Below are 19,236 nucleotides of genomic sequence, written 5' to 3' on the forward strand. Positions count from 1 at the left end.
AACGTGCATGTGAATAGATTTGTCGATCTAATTAATTCTTTTATAATATTTTAATAATTTATTTTTATGAATTTAAATAGTATAAATAAGTACCAAGAAATAATTTAACAATTTGATAGTGTGATAGATAATATTGAATCTAACAAAGTTACAATATAGATATGGTATAACAATAATGATTTAGATATATTTGTGTAAATCATCTTCATACAATTATCAATCAACATGGATCAACCTCAAGATCTTATCTTGAAAAACTAAAAATTTTGCCATAAAATGATGTAGTTAATTGACACATTTTCTGTACGCATGAATTATGAAGTCAAATCGTTCTTGAAATCAAGATGGTTGGACTTAATGGCATTTGGTCCTCTTCTCGCCCTCACACTTTATTCCATGATAGATAAATATATATTCTCTTTATCATACTCATCTTTGCCTAAAGATTCAAATTCTCTTAATTATTTGATCATACATCTTTGTTTAATTTAACGTTTGACTCAGGTTCTATAAATGATTAGAGTTACAAGTCGTTATGTTATCTATACATAATTGATTTATAATCCGTGTATGATAATTTCTTCAACATCTCATATGTCTATATTCCCAAAGTCTTTGTGAGTTATCTCTAGGTCCCCTAAACTAAAAATCGCAAAAACATAGTCAAATATCTTTTAACCTAATGATAACAATGAAACACCATGACACGATCATGAGTTCGATTCCCACATATATGGGTTTACTTTGGAAAATCCTTCATCCGCATTACACATTGTTTTACTGTATATGAAAGCACAAAGAATCCATCGTTTAGGACAGAAAAAAAAGAGCGAGAGATGATTTGAAGTTTCTTTTCAGTTGGACCACCCGATAGGTAAAGCCATGCATCAGAATTTAGGACATTAATTAATGAATAGAAGGAAAAATACATCATGCTAAAAGTTTTCCGTTACAAAATTTAATATATTTTACATCTTCATAATTACAATTTTTTTAAAAAAAAATAATTGATTTTTCTGATTAATATTATTATATTATATCATATATCGGCGAATAACTCAAATATATTAAAATAAACAAAAAATTTTATAAGACAGATATCTTATTTGGGTCATCTATGAAAAATTTGTGTGAGACAGATATGTATTTTGTGAGACGAATATCTTATTTGTGCCATCTATGAAAAAATATTACTTTTTATGCTAAGATTATTATTTTTTATTGTGAATATCGATAGGATTGACCCGTCTCATAGATAAAGATTCGTGAAATCATCTCACAAAAAATAAACTTCACGTTCAAAATAATAATAATAAATAAAATAGAAATTTTATTCATTATAAAAATTAAAAAGGGTTCGAAAGGATTAAAGAAAAGGAGATTAGTAGTTGAATGGGTGGAGCGAAATCCTATGATAGATTTTAGATTATGATGCGGAGAATGACGATATAAGAATTAAGACTGATTGTTCTTATTATTATTATTATTATTATTATTATTATTATTATTATTATTATTATCAATTAATCTAATTCTAAAAAAAGGTAGTGTTTTTTAAAAAAAAAAAAAAACTCTACCCATGTCGACATATTTTCTTATTAGTTAATTATCAATTAATCTCAAATCAAAAGCATAAATCAGAAAGATAGAGATTTGAGATTGTGATTATTTTTAAAAGGACTTGAATTAAAAAGAAGTAGAATAGTTTAATTTGGATGACATATTTAAAAATTAAATAAGGAAGTTTTAATTAAGTTTGTATTATATTTTGCCATTTAAAAAAGATATGAAAAATAATTTTAAAAAATATTTTACCACCTCCCATAAAAAATTAGTGACCTAATATAGATATAATAAAAATTAATAATTTTTAGTTGGAAAAGAATGAGCACATTATGTTGTCAGTTTGCCGAGTAAACCCTTTGTTCTTTATTTACATGTCATTTGACTCTGAGATTTGCACACAAAATATCTCCAAATCCTTTGACTTCTGCTGCTGCACGATATATATTATAAACAAAAACAAGCCGAAGCCAGAGTTTATCTATAGAAACCCTCTGTGATCTTCTTCCACAACCCACCGTTCTGGTTCTTCTTCTTGTTCTTCCTTTTTTTCCTGCAGAGATGAAGACCCTTTTCTTTGCGATAATGGCGCTGCCTGCCCATAGTTATTATGGCAGAATGTACGTGTGAGGCCGATGAAGAAGAACGAAACACGTCTCTGGCATTAAAATACAAATTAGTGGCAATCGCGTCGATATTAGTGGCTAGTGCAATTGGGGTTTGCCTTCCGGTTCTTGGAAAAGCGGTGCCTGCATTGAGCCCTGATCGGAACTTCTTCTTCATCGTCAAAGCTTTCGCCGCCGGAGTGATCCTGTCGACGGGTTTTATACATGTTCTACCGGACGCTTTCGAGGACCTGACGTCTCCGTGCATCGGCGAGAGACCGTGGGGGGATTTCCCGTTCACGGGTTTTATCGCCATGGTTTCTGCTATTGGGTCGTTGATGGTGGATACGTACGCCACTTCGCATTACAGGCGCAGGTCGGCCGGTAAGGCGGCGGCCCAAGTTGGGAATGAGGAGGAAGGGATGGTTCAGGTGCATGCTCACGCCACGCACGGCCATGCACATGGATCTGTTTCTTCGGTGTCGGATTCTGATGAAACGGAGCTCCTCCGGCATCGAGTAATATCCCAGGTATATTATTAGATTGTATGAAATTTCAGTCGTACACGTCTTTTCGGTTCTGTACGTTCCATCAAATTTTTTTTTATTTTGCAATATAATTTTCGATCGATCATCTTGTATAAATATATCGAGATAAAATTACATATTTAGAGAATAATTAACAAGTTTTTCAATTCAGGAAATGATCTTCTCGAGTCCTTTAATTTCTTTCGAAAAATATTTGGATTTTGAGCTTCTTTTTGCATTAGTCGTCTAGTCCTTAATTTCCTATCCGTAATTAAATTTGAATTTTGACCATGAGTACTCTTCAATCGTAAAACTTCGATATTTTACCAAGTTTTTTGAATTACCCATACGTTTGAATCATCAGGTGTTGGAGTTGGGTATCATAGTCCACTCGGTGATAATTGGAATCGCTTTAGGTGCTTCGGAAAGTCCTAAAACAATACGGCCTTTGATTGCTGCTTTGACATTCCATCAATTCTTTGAAGGCATTGGCCTCGGAGGATGCATTGCACAGGCAAAGTTCAAGTCACGGGCAGTCGCAATAATGGGTCTATTCTTCTCCCTCACGACTCCAGTTGGCATTGCAATTGGCATTGGAATAACCAACATCTACAGTGAAACAAGCCCGACTGCTCTGATTGTCCAAGGATGCTTTAACTCAGCATCTGCAGGGATCTTGATATACATGGCACTCGTGGATCTTCTTGCTGCTGATTTTATGAGTCCCAAATTGCAAAGCAGTGGAAAGCTTCAATTAGGAGCAAATGTCTCTCTTCTTTTGGGTGCTGGAGCTATGTCTCTTTTGGCCAAGTGGGCTTGAGTTTTTCTGATGTTTTGTAACTTATGCTGGTTATACAATTTCTTTAATCTTATTTACCATTGGTGCCATTCTTTTTTTAATTTGAAGCTGATACAACACTGTCACACTGTTTTCTTGGTTTGGACACTTGACCGGAGGATTTTCGGTGGAGTGATCTTTTTCTTTCTTTTTCCATTGAATAAGAAGTTGCTGCTTGTTCCAATTTCTAGTTCCTTATCCACTTGAATAGAAATTCACTGAATCAAGTAGGAAGTTGCTTAGCAACCTTTAAAACAAGTTTTAGTTATTAACTTATTTTTGGTCAAAGCACACGCAATCTTCTTGAGATCTAAACACAAACATATGTAGGCTAGGACTTGAAGTTAAGTGGAAGCTTGCATCAACGCTGGCAAATCTGCCCATGTGGGCAAATCACGCCCATCGATCTATCTAAATTTCAGAATCTAAAACGCGTTTGAGTCGAGAAGGAACCGTACGACAAGCAGCTAATCGGCTCGAAAGTCCGCATTCAAAGTCAAAGTCAAAGTTGACAGCTCGGGAGAAGGACGATTGATAACTTCATCTCTGAAAGTGGCCCCCCAACAATTACTTCAAAAGAAAAATGTCCCAAACATGACAAGGGCAAAAGTAATTCACAAAAATAACTAATGATTTATTTAATCATTAATTTCTTTGCTGGTCGAGTGAAAAACCTTTTGAAAGAATTTATGTTAAAAAAAAAAATTATTTACTTATTTTTTGTCAAAGCACAAACAATCTTCTTGGGATCTGAACACAGAGATAGGTAGGCCATAACAAAGTTGACAGCTTGGGAGAAGGACGATTGATACTTCACATGCTCTGTAGACCAAACTTAATCATATACCCAAAAAAAAAAAAAAAACTTAATCATATACTACCAATAATGTTACCTAGCAATTAATTCCATCTTTTAGATGTGATTATATATGTCCAATTTGAATAGTACTAGTGATTAGGTACAAGTTAACCAAACTGCTCTTCTGATTTGAAAATCCACAAGTTAAACCTTTTACATTCGTTGAAAATGATAATTGACAAAATTATCTTATGATTTTAACAATCAATTTATTGCAAATGTGAATTTTTTTTTTGAAAGAAATCATAGAAATATAAACGAAAATTGACTTTGCTGTCGGTAATATTTGCTTGTCTGTCAGGTGTGGCGATATATGGTTTAAAATTTAGTGGTTAGAGAACACGACGGAAGAAATAAGGACAAGAGAAGAGAATTATTTTCTTCCGAGAAAAAAAGAATGTGACATAAATGAAGCAAGCACAAACGAAGTCTTTGGATACATTAAATTACGTGTCATTTATAAAACAAGAAGCACAATTATTTAATAAAAATTAAAATTTGATTTTTTTTAAAAATAATTTGATTCATTTTTTTATTTATATTGATTTAGTCTTTTGTCATATTAGACGAATAAATTAATTAAGAACTTATATACTTTACTTTCAAAATTGTTTCTCAAATTGAAATTCAAGTCGTTAATTTTATGTTATATAATAAATTATAATTAGCATAATATATAGAATGAATTGAACTGAAACAAATTTTGAAAATATATATATCTAAGAACCACGTATAAGGTATAATAACCTAAAGAACCACGTATAAGGTATAATAACCTAAAAATCAACCAGATTATGGATTTTATAAATGCATTAATCATAATTTATATAAGTGAAGCACACTAAGGACAAATAATTGTCAATTTAAAATATTTATGACTAACTCGTCAAAATATTATCAAAACTAACGAAATAATAATAATTGATAATAAAATATAAACTATAATACTCAAAATTTGCTTTTAAAATTTGTTTTCAATCATTTTTACACGGTTGAAAGATTTTCTCAAACGGTTATAAATACTAACCACGTGAAAAGTGTGAAAGACGGTTCAATATTTCTAATGATATTTTCAACCAGTTGACAATCTAAACAACAAGATATAGTTTGAAGAGTTAGTCTCATGTGAGACCGTCTCACGGATATTAATTCGTGAGACCGGTCAACCCTACCCATATTCAAATAAAAAGTAATATTCTTAGCATAAAAAGTAATACTTTTTCATGGATGATCCAAATAAGGAATCCGTCTCACAAATACGACCCGTGAGACCGTTTCATACAAGTTTTTGCCTAGTTTAAAATGTAAAAACTTGTGAATAGTAAAGACACGGGAATTTTATGGATGTACAACACTCACACGTCACTCCTTCCTCTGTAAAAAGGATTCCAATAAAAGACTTTGTCTTATATATATATATAAATATATATATTTATAAGTGCGACTAAAATATTTAAACTTCTTATTATAGCTAACTATTTTAATTTTTCTATCAGATTCATATTTTATGATATTATTAGTATATTAAAATTCATAATTATTGATATAAATTCTAATAAATAATTTATTAAATTCTTTACTTTCAATTCTTAGTTAAAAAATAATAAAATATATTAGTATTAAATTTCATATTATTATATTATTATATACTTATCATGTAATTGTACTATTGCATATATAATTATTTTTTTCTTATATCTTCATGTGATACTATAATTTATTACTTACTTAGAAACTACACTAAAATATAATTACAAAATTGCATTAAAATAATAAAATAACATGTAGAAAGAAAATTAAAAGGATAAAATATTTAAACTTAGTATAAAGATGGATTATTTGAGAAAGTTAATTTAGGAATTACATTTTATTCTTGAAGTGATATATATTATTACAATCAATGTATATTGTAGTGATAATTCTTTAGCAATTGTTAGACTATTAATTATATATGATGTGGAATAATTAGGCTACTAATTAATTATATATTAGGTGGAATAAATAAAAAAAATTGATATTTTTTTTTACACTTACAACAATTAGAAATTTACAAATATATCTTTATTGAATTTTTGGATTTGTATTGATGAGGATGTCATTTTTATCTTTTGACAATTGAAAAAATTGTCAATTATCTACACTTACGTAGGTTTATAGATAAAAAAAATATATTTTTATTATCAAACATATATTCATTTTTAATGCATAGATTTCTCATAAATTATGTAGAAAATTTCCATGCAATTAATCTAACAACACACAATTTAAGGGGATGGTAGAAAATTTACAATGAAAAACTTTGTTATTATTTTTACACTTTTATAAGTATAATAGTTAAATATATATTCTTTTAATATTTTTAATGATTTTTTAAAATTAAAAAAAGCTATTGTTTTAATATTTTTTCTAAGAATTATGTATCAAGAAAATATTATTTCTCTAATGTATTTTTATTATAAAATATTTATTCAATTTTTATGTAACATTATTTTCAAAGATTCTTATGTTGTAATTTTTTATTAAAAAATAAAAACACTATTTTAATCCTTATGTATTTAATGATTGTGTAATTTTCATGCAATTAATCTGACAATACACAATTTATGAGAATGGTAGAAAATTTACAAGGAAAATTTTGTTATTCTTTTTGTACTTTTATAAGTATAATAGTTAAATATATATTCTTTTTAATATTTTTTGTAAGAAATATGTATGAAGAAAATATTATTTTTCTAATATATTTTTTATTATCGAATATCGATTCAATTTTTATGTAATATTATTTTCAAAATTTCTTATTTTACAATTTTCTATTAAAAAAATAAAAACACTATGATCCTCATGTGTTTAATGAGTTCAAAAAAATAAATACCTCAATTAAATACTTAATCAATACATTACAAATCCATTATCCCAAATTTGTCCCTAAATTTTATATATTTTTTTCACCAATGCCCATGCAATTAATACAAACAATGCATAGTTTTTGGGCAATGTAGTAAAATCACAATCAAAAAACTTTGCCCATCATCCACACTTTTATAGGTATATAGATTAACATTTGACACAAATTAAAGGTGCATCATACGTACAAGTGCATGCATTCCAAATATTCAAGAATTGAATTAGTCAAATGTCAGTTTTTCATGCAATGAGCTAATACACAATTGACTTTAAAATTATTTAACTTCTAGTTAATTTTTCCTCAAACTTAGTTAGTAAAAAAGACTTGTGATTGGTTAGTAGTCTTTGCGCAACAATGAATTCAGACAGTCCAATGAAAGTTTAGGGAATGAGAAAACCAGGGAATAAATTAAAAAATCATTTACATAACTCTTATAATTGAAAGAATAAAACTAGTTATGAAAATCTTTCTTAGATTATCTTTCTATAAACTTTCATTTATTTACACACCACACCTTGACTATTTCCACTGCCAAAACTCGAACACAAACCTTCATTGTCCACATAATGGGATAGACTAGTTTACATTAGACACGTAAATATTACCATGCTCTAGTAGTAAAGTTGGCATTTAGATAAGCATTAACGAAACCAAGCACGAGATAAATAGCGAAATAGTAGTAAAGTTGCAAGCGTCCGAGAAGATCCATTAACACATTAAATATAACGTATAACAAGATACAGAAGTAGTGATATAGCCAATCATCTTGCCATTCATGTAAATTAGCAGGTAGAACATGAGAGCATGTTAGGGGCATTTGCGTTGAACGTAAGAAGCTCCGTGCTCTTCATACCTGTCATCACCACAGCATATAAATTATGAATCTGCTACAAAGATATTATACGTAAAGAAAGTGTATGGACTGAAAGGCACGAGAACTCACTCAGACTTGGAAAACCACATTTGCTGAAAGGAACCAAGAGATGCCAATATGCTCCCCCCGATCCAAACGCTGTATTGACAACACTCGTCAGCAAACAATTTTGGTCGTAATACACAAGTCACTTTTTGATTGGAATTTTTTCTTGACATAGCTTGAAATCTGAAGTTCGAGATCAAAGGTTTGCTATTCCGAAAGTGAATATCTTAAAGCATTCTTAAGGCAAGCAAAAGTGCTCCAGACAAATACAAATTTACTCTAGAAACCGAAGTGGACAGCAGCTAAAACAAAGCGACTTCCAGACAACTCTTACATAGGCGCATTGACAAAGAATACTCAAAACAATTAGTAACAAAACTTCTCAAATTATGACCGTTTTAATTTCACAGATCAGATATTTTGATCATTATTTAATCATCGACACTGATACGAAAAAATCCGGTACAGAAAATATTTTGATTGGCACTCTTGAGATATCAAAATAGGTACACTCAATATTTTTGTACCATTTAATCCTAACATGTCCATAATATAAACTATGGTAAAGTTTAAGACTCAATGAAACACAAGAATACAACCGCATATACAGCTGATTCACTCGTGAAAGAGGAGTAGAGCGACAAAGGCAAAAGATGCTGTCGAGCAGTGGTACACAAATAAACATAACCTGAATCTCCTTTCAGTAGCATTTCCACTTGCCAACACTTTGACCCTTGCTGCTTGAGGGGATTCCTAGAAACAACATAATCAGCATCAAAAAGCCACTCCTTAAAACGTTAAAGATGCCACACACTATTCCAAGTAGCTGTCTTTATCGTAATATAGAATGTCAATAAATTGAAGTGATTCACTCGAATAGTACTATGAGAATGAAATGTTAATTCAACTCCATCACCAATGCCGTAAATTCCCACTATATTAAGCTTATCCCTACACATCACTACAGGAGTCAATATATTATCTTAATCTTTACAAATTTCAATGGGTAAGTGAAAAAACCAGCATATGTTGTGCTAACCCATATAGCAAATATAAGACCAAGAGGCAACCAAACTAAGCAACTGCTAATCAAAGACTAGTATAATCCTCAATAAGGAAATGCTATGACCACCTTCCTGCCCTCCTTTTATAAAAGCACCGCTCTTTGGCAATCAACAACAAATAATACAAGAAACATTTCATCAAAACAAGTCATGTATGTTCATAAAGAAGATGGCACCTCCAACAAGTCTTTCTCAAGACGTTCTTTCAGCTGTTGCATTGATGCAGTACCGCCAGCAAGCTGCACAACATAGAATTATTCTATTAAAATCCCTACAACTTAGTTTGGCTGGGCCCAAGGAACCGTCATTTAGTATTAAATTTCTTTTACAATAATCAAATCTCCTAAAATCTAAAATTTATGGTTCCCGTTTTCCAAAATTATTGCAGGGGAAAAAAAGTAAATTACAATAGTAAGACTACTGTATACATATATTTGAAAGTGTGTCAAGTTTCACATGGGAGCCACAGAAACTGTGCCAATACAACTTCTGACATAAACTTGAAAGTTAAGTGTGGATCTGTTGTGCTTATCCTGCTATAGAACTTTAAAAAATAATAATAATTAGGGATGGATCAATAAATAATAATAATAATAGTGTCCAACTCAAACAAAGAGCAACAATGAAAAAACACAAGTCCTATAACAAATACAAAAGAGTAGATTGCAAAAAACATATTTCCTTTACACTCCCCGTAAGTATGTAGACAGAACCTTCATCTGTTCATGACAAAACAAATTTAACAAAATTACTTCATTAACATGACACTGTCCTTCAGAAAACAGCCAACTAAGTTAGCGTCCAAGCAGAGGAGCAAATCTACAAGATGGAAGGGGTCCCAAGCTGGGGACAAACCAGTGTAGAGGACAGAAAACGTGGAAAAAAAGAGATAAATTTGAAGCTGATACATGATTCAACTCTTACCAACTACACAACAGACAAGAACACTCAGAATTGGGAATACTTGAAATGTGGAAAGAGAAGGAAGAGACACGTACCAAAATGCTGCTAAAAAGTTCTCTTCGGATGTCAACATCGCACTTGTTTATGCTCTCAATAACCTGGAAATTTTCAGGAATGACCAACTAACTGAAACTAGGAATGAAAGAAGAACCAGTAATGAGCATTGAGAACAAATATAAGTTTAGTGAAAGAAAAGAGTAATTACCATTTGAGGCAGACCACGGACAGATGAAGCAATCTCTAAAGAATTTTCCATACCAGGTATAGTCTAAGATGGGCATCAAATTGTCAGTACAAGTTGCTAAGTAGAAGCAAAAAGGTCAAGCATAAACTAGATAAGATTCAAATATTCTGTAAGGGCATATCCCGTAACTAGAAAGAATCTCTTATAAACCACAAGACATGGACGTCTCTGACCACAACAAATAAAACACAAAAAAAATGGAGGATATCAAGAAGAAATCAAGAGCAAACAATCTTAAAAAAGCACATGATGTATAAACAGATGGTAATTTTATGGCATGACTCTAGTCACAATTAAAGTATTGAATGTGGATCGATTTCCGAAAATAAATTATGTGACATCCCCTCCTTTTCATTTGCTTTGTTAGTCTGTCCACCTTATAACAAGACAATATTCCAATTTTTACGTATATTAGGCTTTCAATATAAATCACTTCTCATTAATAAATGACTTTCCTCCCCAAAGAAACAACAGTAGACTGTCCCTTGATATGCATTCATGTTGCAGCTTACCCATTTTTAAGTACAAGTATTCCTTGATATCAGTATAGTGTCATTCTCGCCGGACAACATGGTGTGAGACTGTGAGCTTGTATACCAGACTCATACTGAATGATTGCCTTGTCCTCAATGCCCTGAATAATTTGCTTTAGGGTTTTTAATAACAGAGGTCAAACTTAGATGATATGATTTGATTGTTCCAAATTGCTTCATAGAGATCGAGGGTTGTTCTATAGGAGTAGAAGTTCTGTAACGCAACTGCAGCTTAACCTTAGAAGTAACAATTTCCCTTCGTAGAAGGATCAGCCATGTGTGATTATCATATCATATGATAAAATAAAAAAAATATCCAGGAACATGGATTAAATAAAAAATCTTCAGAGATGCCCCAATCTCGTACAATGCATGCAAATATCACACAAGTATCAAGGTATCAAAAAAATCCCAGAACAAAAACGTGAAGCAAACACCAACGGAAACACATAACTAGATAAATATAACCTATATCCCATTACTGGGTCTTCACAAAACAGGTACAAAGATTATAGATGTCCTGCACTAACCTGGACGAGAGATGGATTGAATAGTACATCAGGAACTTTGAATCTGTCAGCACCAATTTCAATCGTCCTGCATTAAAATAAATAACTAAACAACTTGGTAGCAAAAGAACAAAATAGTAATCGACCACATGAACATACAAATTTATGATTATATTTAACAAAAAAATATTATGACCAAATTCTAGTTGATTCCTCAAAAAGGAAAATAAATGCATAAACAGTTAAATCATGCTGAAGTTGAACTAGCTAATCTTCACCATATATTCTCGCGAAAGGTGAAAAGAACCATCAGTTGAATGGCGTAGCTTAATCCTATCACATTAGAGATCTTATATCCAAATTTCAAGGATGGAGAATTGAGGAATAAAAATAGCTTACAGACAAACTTACTGTCCATCAGGAAGCTCGTAAGGTGTCATTGGGATGTTGGAATATGAAGTCTCTGAGAGAAAGGAGAAGGGTCAGCAATTTTAACTTTCTAATCCAACACAAATCATAGAATAGTATGTGAGTTGCCATAGACGGGACAAGTCAATAAATTACATCCACAAGGCCAAACGTTTTACTGATCAGGCACAAAGATTAGTAAGATTAATGAGAGAAGACCACAAGAAATTCTGTCTTTTTCCTAGATACCATGAAAAATATAGTTGGTGTAAGATGCAAAATATTAGCTGATCACCAACTAGTTGTGACTAAGGCTCGTCTGATGATAATGTTCACAGCAGGTCTTGTAAATCCAGTGGAATTGGATAGTACAGAGAACTCGTGCATAGCATTATCATAATTTATATATTTTCTATGTCCACGGCCATGTAAAGACAAAGGAACTTTTTCCTTTTGGACCGAGAAATTTCTATACAAATTCACAACTAAAATACCAGCATGTCTTAGATAACAGTAGTCATATTGTGATTCATTTACAGGGTTATGATAGAGAGTAACTTGTATTCAGTATAAATAATTCATTTAGTCTACCCTGTCTTGGTGGTAAATTGTAAAATTAATTATAGCAAAAACAAATATTAGCTACATTTAAGTATTTAAAAAATGCCAACACAATATTTAGCTGAATAAATCACTTTGATACATTTAGGAGCACAAACCATCATAAGGGGTGTCCGGCACTCGGCATACACATTCTTTAATATCTCCGACAATAACTCTCTGTCACAAATAAAAATTCTTTTAAGTAAATGAAGGAGGACCAGCAAGTAACAAGCCTGATCAAACACACACCTGAGAATAGAGTTTGTAGCTTTCTGTTGTATTTGGGAAGTCAAGGTCCATAATCTGTGAGATCCAAAAGAAAGGGTCATAAGCAGTCATAGAAAACAAATCAACAACAGCAACTGCAATGAAGTAGGCATAACATTCAAACAAAAACCATCAAGAAGTTTAAGTTTCAGCTAAGTTGAAGATATGTTAGGTTTATTTTTCCGTTCAGAATGCAGCCAAGGATTATGGCATATTTGAACAAGTGGAGAGCATTCTTCAGTAGTCTGAATCAAGCTAGCAAAGGCTCCCAGATCTATCCACACTTCAAGTGCAACACAGAGCTAGTGCAAAATTTATGTTGTACTTTAATTTTATAGATTTCATCACAGTACCAGAAACAAGCTATCAATTAACAGTTAAAATAGAAATAAAAACCTAAGTAGCACGCCAAATGCCTACCAGAAGTAAAGTGAAGGATTATTCAAAAAAATTCAAATAAATAAAGGACAGATCACCTGAAATTCTCCCGGACGAATTTCCTTCCGTTTAAATGCATATCGAGGTTTTATCTACATTTCCGATGATAAGAAAGCAGGAAGAATCAAAGAACAGATGGAAAAGAAATAAAAGTACATGTCAATAGTAGCTACCAGTTTAGTTTCTGTTAAATCGCAAACTAATATGGAGGGGAAAACCTTACAGGAAGTCCTTTGTGTTCCAGGCTTTTCAATAAGCAATCAGTGAGAAATTCTCCCCCGACAGGAGATGTTGCCACAGCCTATGTCAAGCGTGGAGCAAAACAATATGTAATTAGAATGGGGAAACTTATCCAATTCCAAAATAAAAAGTTAATACATCAACAGTAGAATGACACCGACTTTTAAAACTTGATGACCCATTAAATAAAAGAAAGCCTCCCAGAGATCCAAAATACTAATTTAGCCAATTAGTATCCAGAATACTAACCAGTCCTTTTAAACCACCAAGAGAAGAAAGTCAAACCAAAAATCAAACCCTGTATACGTACGTATAGAATATCCATTGGGGTGGGGGGGGGGGGGGGGGGGCGGAAGGGGGGTATTTAGGTAGTATGTGTGATCAGGAAAAGTCAATCAAAATGTAGCAGGGGGAAATGCTGCCATGGGATAAAAAGTTGACTAATAGATTCTGAACAAGGTATATGAAATTGAAAGGGTGGACAGTGACTGAAGTTTTGTTAGAAGAACTTGGCGAAGGGGGATTCATCTATGATATCAAGTTTAACTAAGATAATCACTTGACTCATTTGTTTTTCTCACACCCGAGCTCAATGACATTGACAAAGAATTTCTCTAATGTCTTTGTTATATATTGCACGTACAAGACCAACAAATACGATATGCCACTTCTTGATGTCATTGGCATGTCAAGTTTCCACAAGTTAGTTTATTCAAATCTTGTGTTTATGCAGAAGGAGGAAGAGGAAGATTACATTTGAGCATTAGAGAGATTCAATAAAATTTTAGGAGTTGACAAATGTCCAAAAGTAATTGCTACGGACAGGGAATTAGTATTGATGAATGTCATCTACAAGGTACTTCCAAGTACAACAAATCTCTTGTGAATATGGCATATACAAAGAAAATAATTTGTCCAAAAAAAGTTGACTAAGAGATTCTGAACAAGGTATATGAAATTGAATAACCCAATAATACCTATAATATGAGTATCACCAAATACTTAACACAGAAGGAAGTACCTTCTGAAGAACATATCCATCATGAACTGGTGCCACAGTAGTTGATCCTCCACCACTGAAACAAGCAACAGTAGCAACGAATTAATACTAGATGGTGCCAAATAATAAATCTGGGAAACCATTACAAGCACAAAAGATAAATATTATATTTTGTAAAAGGAATCAAGGTTATACCTTGTCTAATAAATTTATAAAAAAGAGAAATTGTTTTATAGGAACGATTCTGAAAGCAAAAATAGTGAATCAGTTTTCTCTAATAACAGAATAGTAGTACAAAAAAATTGTCTATGGTCTGTGGAAGTTGGAAAGACCAAAAAAATTCCGTGTGAAGGAATATGAGAAAACAACCAGAGTTCTCTGAGACAGGTGATTAGCAAATACTTGAGCAGGAAGAAGCACAAATGGTCAAAATTAAGCAAAAATAGAAACATCAATAACAGGAGAGTAATAAGTAAGGCCAGTCAATTCAAAACCAAGGACCTGAAAATAATATTTTGGCAACATTAGGCTAGAGTGGCACATTTAGGAAGATACAGATAAAACTTTGCAGATTTTCTAATACAGATTTTGAATTATAAATCATTGATGTTCTTTTTCGGTGACTGATTTGAACATAAGAATGAAAACGAACTTCTGATTTTAGCATCACTCCACAAGTTTAGATTGATTTATAAATGAGAAAGACCACTCCATTCAGAATTTCTCCGCATCAATGACATTTCCCAGGAACGAAATAGCTCTTGTAACTAATGGTGCATAAGAGAGCAATTTATGGAAAACTAAAAACCGATAATTTTCTCAGGAACTTTGCAACCAAATTAGGTTTGGAATTAAGATGAGTGTGGAGATCAATTCAGATTAACAAAGATTTCATGGTTTTATGACTCTAATCAGCACACAGACTGCTCTTTCATTGGAGAAAAAAATTAAAAAATAAAATAACAGTCGTAAACCATCAAAAGAGCGACTGGCTGTAAGTTTATGATACCTCAACAATAAATTTATGTGTCTTTTTTGAAAAAAAAGGAAAATTCCTCTGTTTAGCTTCAAATTGGTGGAAGTAAATATCAGGCGATTATCAATGGAAGGTTCACAAGCATATCGTAACCTTGGAAATAAATGGAACTGTGATCAGTATAACAAGTAGCAATACACTCCTACCTATCAACGACTAAAGAGGTGGCCCGTCCGGATGCAAAAGACGTGAGGACCTAGCACCAACAGACAAGGGAATTAAAACTCTATTCCAAATTATGAAAAAAGAAATTGTTAATAGTGGGCATGCAAGACAGCAATCGGGGGTGCTCACAGCATTTTTGGCCAAAAATAATGCAGGAACTTGGTATTTCTCAAACATGATCTCCGCAGACCTGTTAGACAAAAAAATCACTTAACAATCACGATAAAACTCACAAAATATCAGCCAAAGTAAGACCAAATAAAACTACTACGAATTACCACATGTTAATATGAAGAATGTAACTTGTGAAGCATTTGGAATAACATATATAAAATTTTGAGTATCGATGCTATAACATTTCCAAAACTTGATTTCATAACAGTGCCAATGTGATTACTGATAACAATCTGAAAATTAATTTTTACAATGATGTTTACTAGGAAATGTGAGAAGCCATAAAAAGGCTTCCAACTCTACCCAACAATCAAGTGGAAGAAGCTTAAACTGAAACAGGACGAAGTAAACATTCTGTTTCAATCTGAAAGAAACATAGACAGCACTAAAAGTAACCACAATATGAAAAAAAAGATTCAGCTTACTTTTCTCTCTGCAGTTGAGTATTAAAACATGGCTCAGCAAGTAGCATTGGATGCTCCTTTGGATCAATCAATAGGCATTTCCTGCCAGTTAAGAGGATTTTAAGATTGAAGTGTTGAGCATAACATGTTAAGTAAATAATATTCAGCATGTAGGAACAAAAGACTGTCAGAATTACACTCTTACACAAGATCATTGTAAAAGGTTGAGAAATGAAATCTAGAAAATTTTAAAAAGAAGCAGCAGCTACCTCAATGCATGGTCCCATATGTTTTCAACCATATCCCAGTCAACAACTATTCCATCCTTGATGGGTGATAATACCTGATGATATCACTTTTTTATGATCAGCGTACAAAATTATAAAGATGTGGACTGAATCTTAAACAATAAATTTAATACGCTGACCTCCATGTGATCCCTCCGAAACCCCATGTCTTGCGATCCTACATAAAGTTTACGCTTACCCTTGGATTTAGAATCTAGAGCAGATCCAGAATTCTTGTCTGAATTATCAATATCATCAACTTCCATTAGGTCAATTGACCCAACATCCTGATTAAATATATTATATTTTCATAAAAAGATAGAGTGAAAATGCAAGAATTGGCAGGGCATACTCAGGTAAATTTATTCATACAAACATGTTATAAAAATTTTGAAAACCTAAACTCTTATAGGCTAGCAACCCCTTTTTAAGACAATATTCGTCAATTAACTCCTTTATACATCATCGAAGTCCCTTGACTCCCTTCTTTGGCAAAAGGTTTTGTCTGCATTATTCAACATCCTCCCCTTCATCGCTTCATTATTTGGCTTTGACATCAAAAAATTTTCTTCCAATTTTCAACCAAAACTATACCCATTTCAGGAAAAGAATAATTGTACAAGATAAACTTCAGTTGGTAAAATTCTGAGCAAATGGAAACCCTGTGTTTGGGCTGCAATTTAATGAAGTTTTCCCTTTAACCCTCAAACTTACTCCTGTTCCTCCAAGTCTAACACTTTCAACTAAATCAAGGTAACATCTCCGGTCTAAAAGAAAAAACCTAGTCTTTGCACCATTGTTCGACCCCTTTCAAGAAAACAAAAGACTTCCCAACTTTGAAAAAAAAAAACCCAGAAACACGAAACTCCGCAAGAACAATACAAAAACTTTCAAAATAAAAGAAAGAAAAAAATATCAGAAAATTATTCAGAAGAACAAAAACATGCTAAACAGAGATTTGGCCGGCTCACCGATGGAAAAACAGCCTTTGGAGCATCTTCACCGGCGTAACCAGCTTTGCAGGTATGGAAACCCAAGTCCACCACTATTGCGGACACTTCATCTGTACCAAACAACAAGAACTAAAATCGTGCCCAGTTATTCATAATCCTTAAATAAATAAGAACTGGCGAGGAATCAACCACACTTACCACCGCCGTACATGATTTTTCCACCGTTTTTCTTTCTTTTTCTTCTGTTATAGCGAGCGCGCTTACAGTGAAGGGAAGAAGGAATGTAAACAAGATGGGGGTTTTGGAGGATCAAGCCCTAACGGTAACGAGAAAGGGTCATAAATATAAACGAATTAAATATGATATTTTGATGTATCGATTTTAATTAATTATTAATTATTAATTATTAATATAAAATATGAATTATTAAAATTAAATTAAATCATCTAATTACTCCAGTTTCATCTCGATAATTATTTATATATATTTCATGATTACTTCAATATCCAACCACATCTTTTTTAAAATAATTTATTTGATGAAATAGTTGTTTTTTTACTTTGGTGACTTATTTAAAGTTCAATCTATTTTAAATTTAGAATAGATATAAAAATTTATTGGATAGCTCTACTTGTTGGATGAGCCTTGAGCGATTATTATCTGCATTTACAAAGTGAAGATTTAATATTTCAACTTATTTATGTTATCTTTATAATTTTTGAAGTTCAAATAAGTTGGTTGTGCTCGTTATCATGATAAGATGAACATATAATATTAAGTTGTGTGATGATTGAAGGACTGATAATAAAGTTGTCTATTGTGTGAGTCGATGATTTACTCAAGAGTGAGTCTCATGTGAGACCGTCTCACGGATATTAATCTGTGAGCCGGGTTAACCCTACGGATATTCACAATAAAAGGTAATACTTTTAGTATAAAAAGTAATATTTTTTCATGGATAACTCAAATAAAAAATATGTCTCACAAATACGACCCGTGAGATCGTCTCACACAAATTTTTGCTTTTACTCAAAATATACAAAAAGATAATAGTTGCAGGTTACAAACATAGGCTTGAAATAGTGCTCAATCATAGTCTTATTTAGTCTACAAAATGTTAAATTTTGGTGTGTTCTGTATAAATCCAAAGAGCCAATGTCGTAGATACAGGAAGAATCGAACTGGTCTTTTGATAAGTGTCTTGTCATACCCTACCATCTCAACTATATCGGGAACCTCAGAATGTTAAATTTTGAAGTCTTGTCATACCCTACCATCTCAACTACATCGGGAACCTCAGAATGTTAAATTTTGAAGATAAGTAGGGATGTAATCAAAATTCATTAGTTTAGTATGAGAACCAAAAAAAATGAAATGATTCCATTAAAATAGGTGAAAAATGTAATTAATAATACAACTACGATGGGCATTCCTTGGACAATCACAAACTAATTAACGTAGTACAACTACACCGGTCATCCCAAAGACTATGAAAAATTGTATGTAAAAAAAAACAAAGACTACTCACAATTGTTATTCATCACATCTAAAGCATTAGGTATACAACGAAAGCACAAAATCTTAAGTTTCTTGATTATTGTTTCAACATCCGACTTCTCATTCTCAAACATCGCTCGATTTCTCGCATTCCAAATCAGATAGACAGTAGTTGCAAGTGCCATAAGTTTGAGCTTATTGATCATGGAGTTACCTCGGCATATTCCCCGGAACG

At 32.2% G+C, this 19,236-nt stretch overlaps 2 protein-coding genes across 2 annotated transcripts; one reads left to right on the top strand and one right to left on the bottom strand.

Annotated features, from left to right (window-relative positions):
• The first annotated feature begins 2,109 nt into the window (after window positions 1-2,109).
• On the top strand, window positions 2,110-3,572 carry LOC140838423 (zinc transporter 8-like). The gene is given in 3 exon segments (XM_073204716.1): window positions 2,110-2,157; window positions 2,159-2,698; window positions 3,060-3,572. Coding segments are annotated over 3 exon segments (1,029 nt in total). The 5' UTR covers window positions 2,110-2,124; the 3' UTR covers window positions 3,516-3,572.
• A 4,405-nt stretch (window positions 3,573-7,977) lies between these two features.
• Window positions 7,978-17,844, bottom strand: LOC140838424 (actin-related protein 4-like). Its single transcript, XM_073204717.1, has 20 exons — window positions 17,703-17,844; window positions 17,523-17,614; window positions 16,692-16,838; window positions 16,534-16,607; window positions 16,286-16,366; window positions 15,816-15,876; window positions 15,668-15,717; window positions 14,507-14,561; window positions 13,469-13,546; window positions 13,284-13,337; window positions 12,790-12,843; window positions 12,657-12,717; window positions 11,941-11,992; window positions 11,551-11,617; window positions 10,449-10,511; window positions 10,279-10,341; window positions 9,457-9,519; window positions 8,905-8,969; window positions 8,241-8,309; window positions 7,978-8,150 (listed from the first exon to the last, which is right to left on the bottom strand). Exons 1-20 carry the CDS (start codon window positions 17,713-17,715, stop codon window positions 8,105-8,107), a joined length of 1,308 nt encoding a protein of 435 aa, XP_073060818.1. The 5' UTR covers window positions 17,716-17,844; the 3' UTR covers window positions 7,978-8,104.
• Between the last annotated feature and the right edge of the window lie 1,392 nt (window positions 17,845-19,236).

This window comes from Primulina eburnea, chromosome 8 (genome assembly GCF_022965805.1).
Source record: "Primulina eburnea isolate SZY01 chromosome 8, ASM2296580v1, whole genome shotgun sequence".
NCBI classification, from domain to species: Eukaryota; Viridiplantae; Streptophyta; class Magnoliopsida; order Lamiales; family Gesneriaceae; genus Primulina; species Primulina eburnea.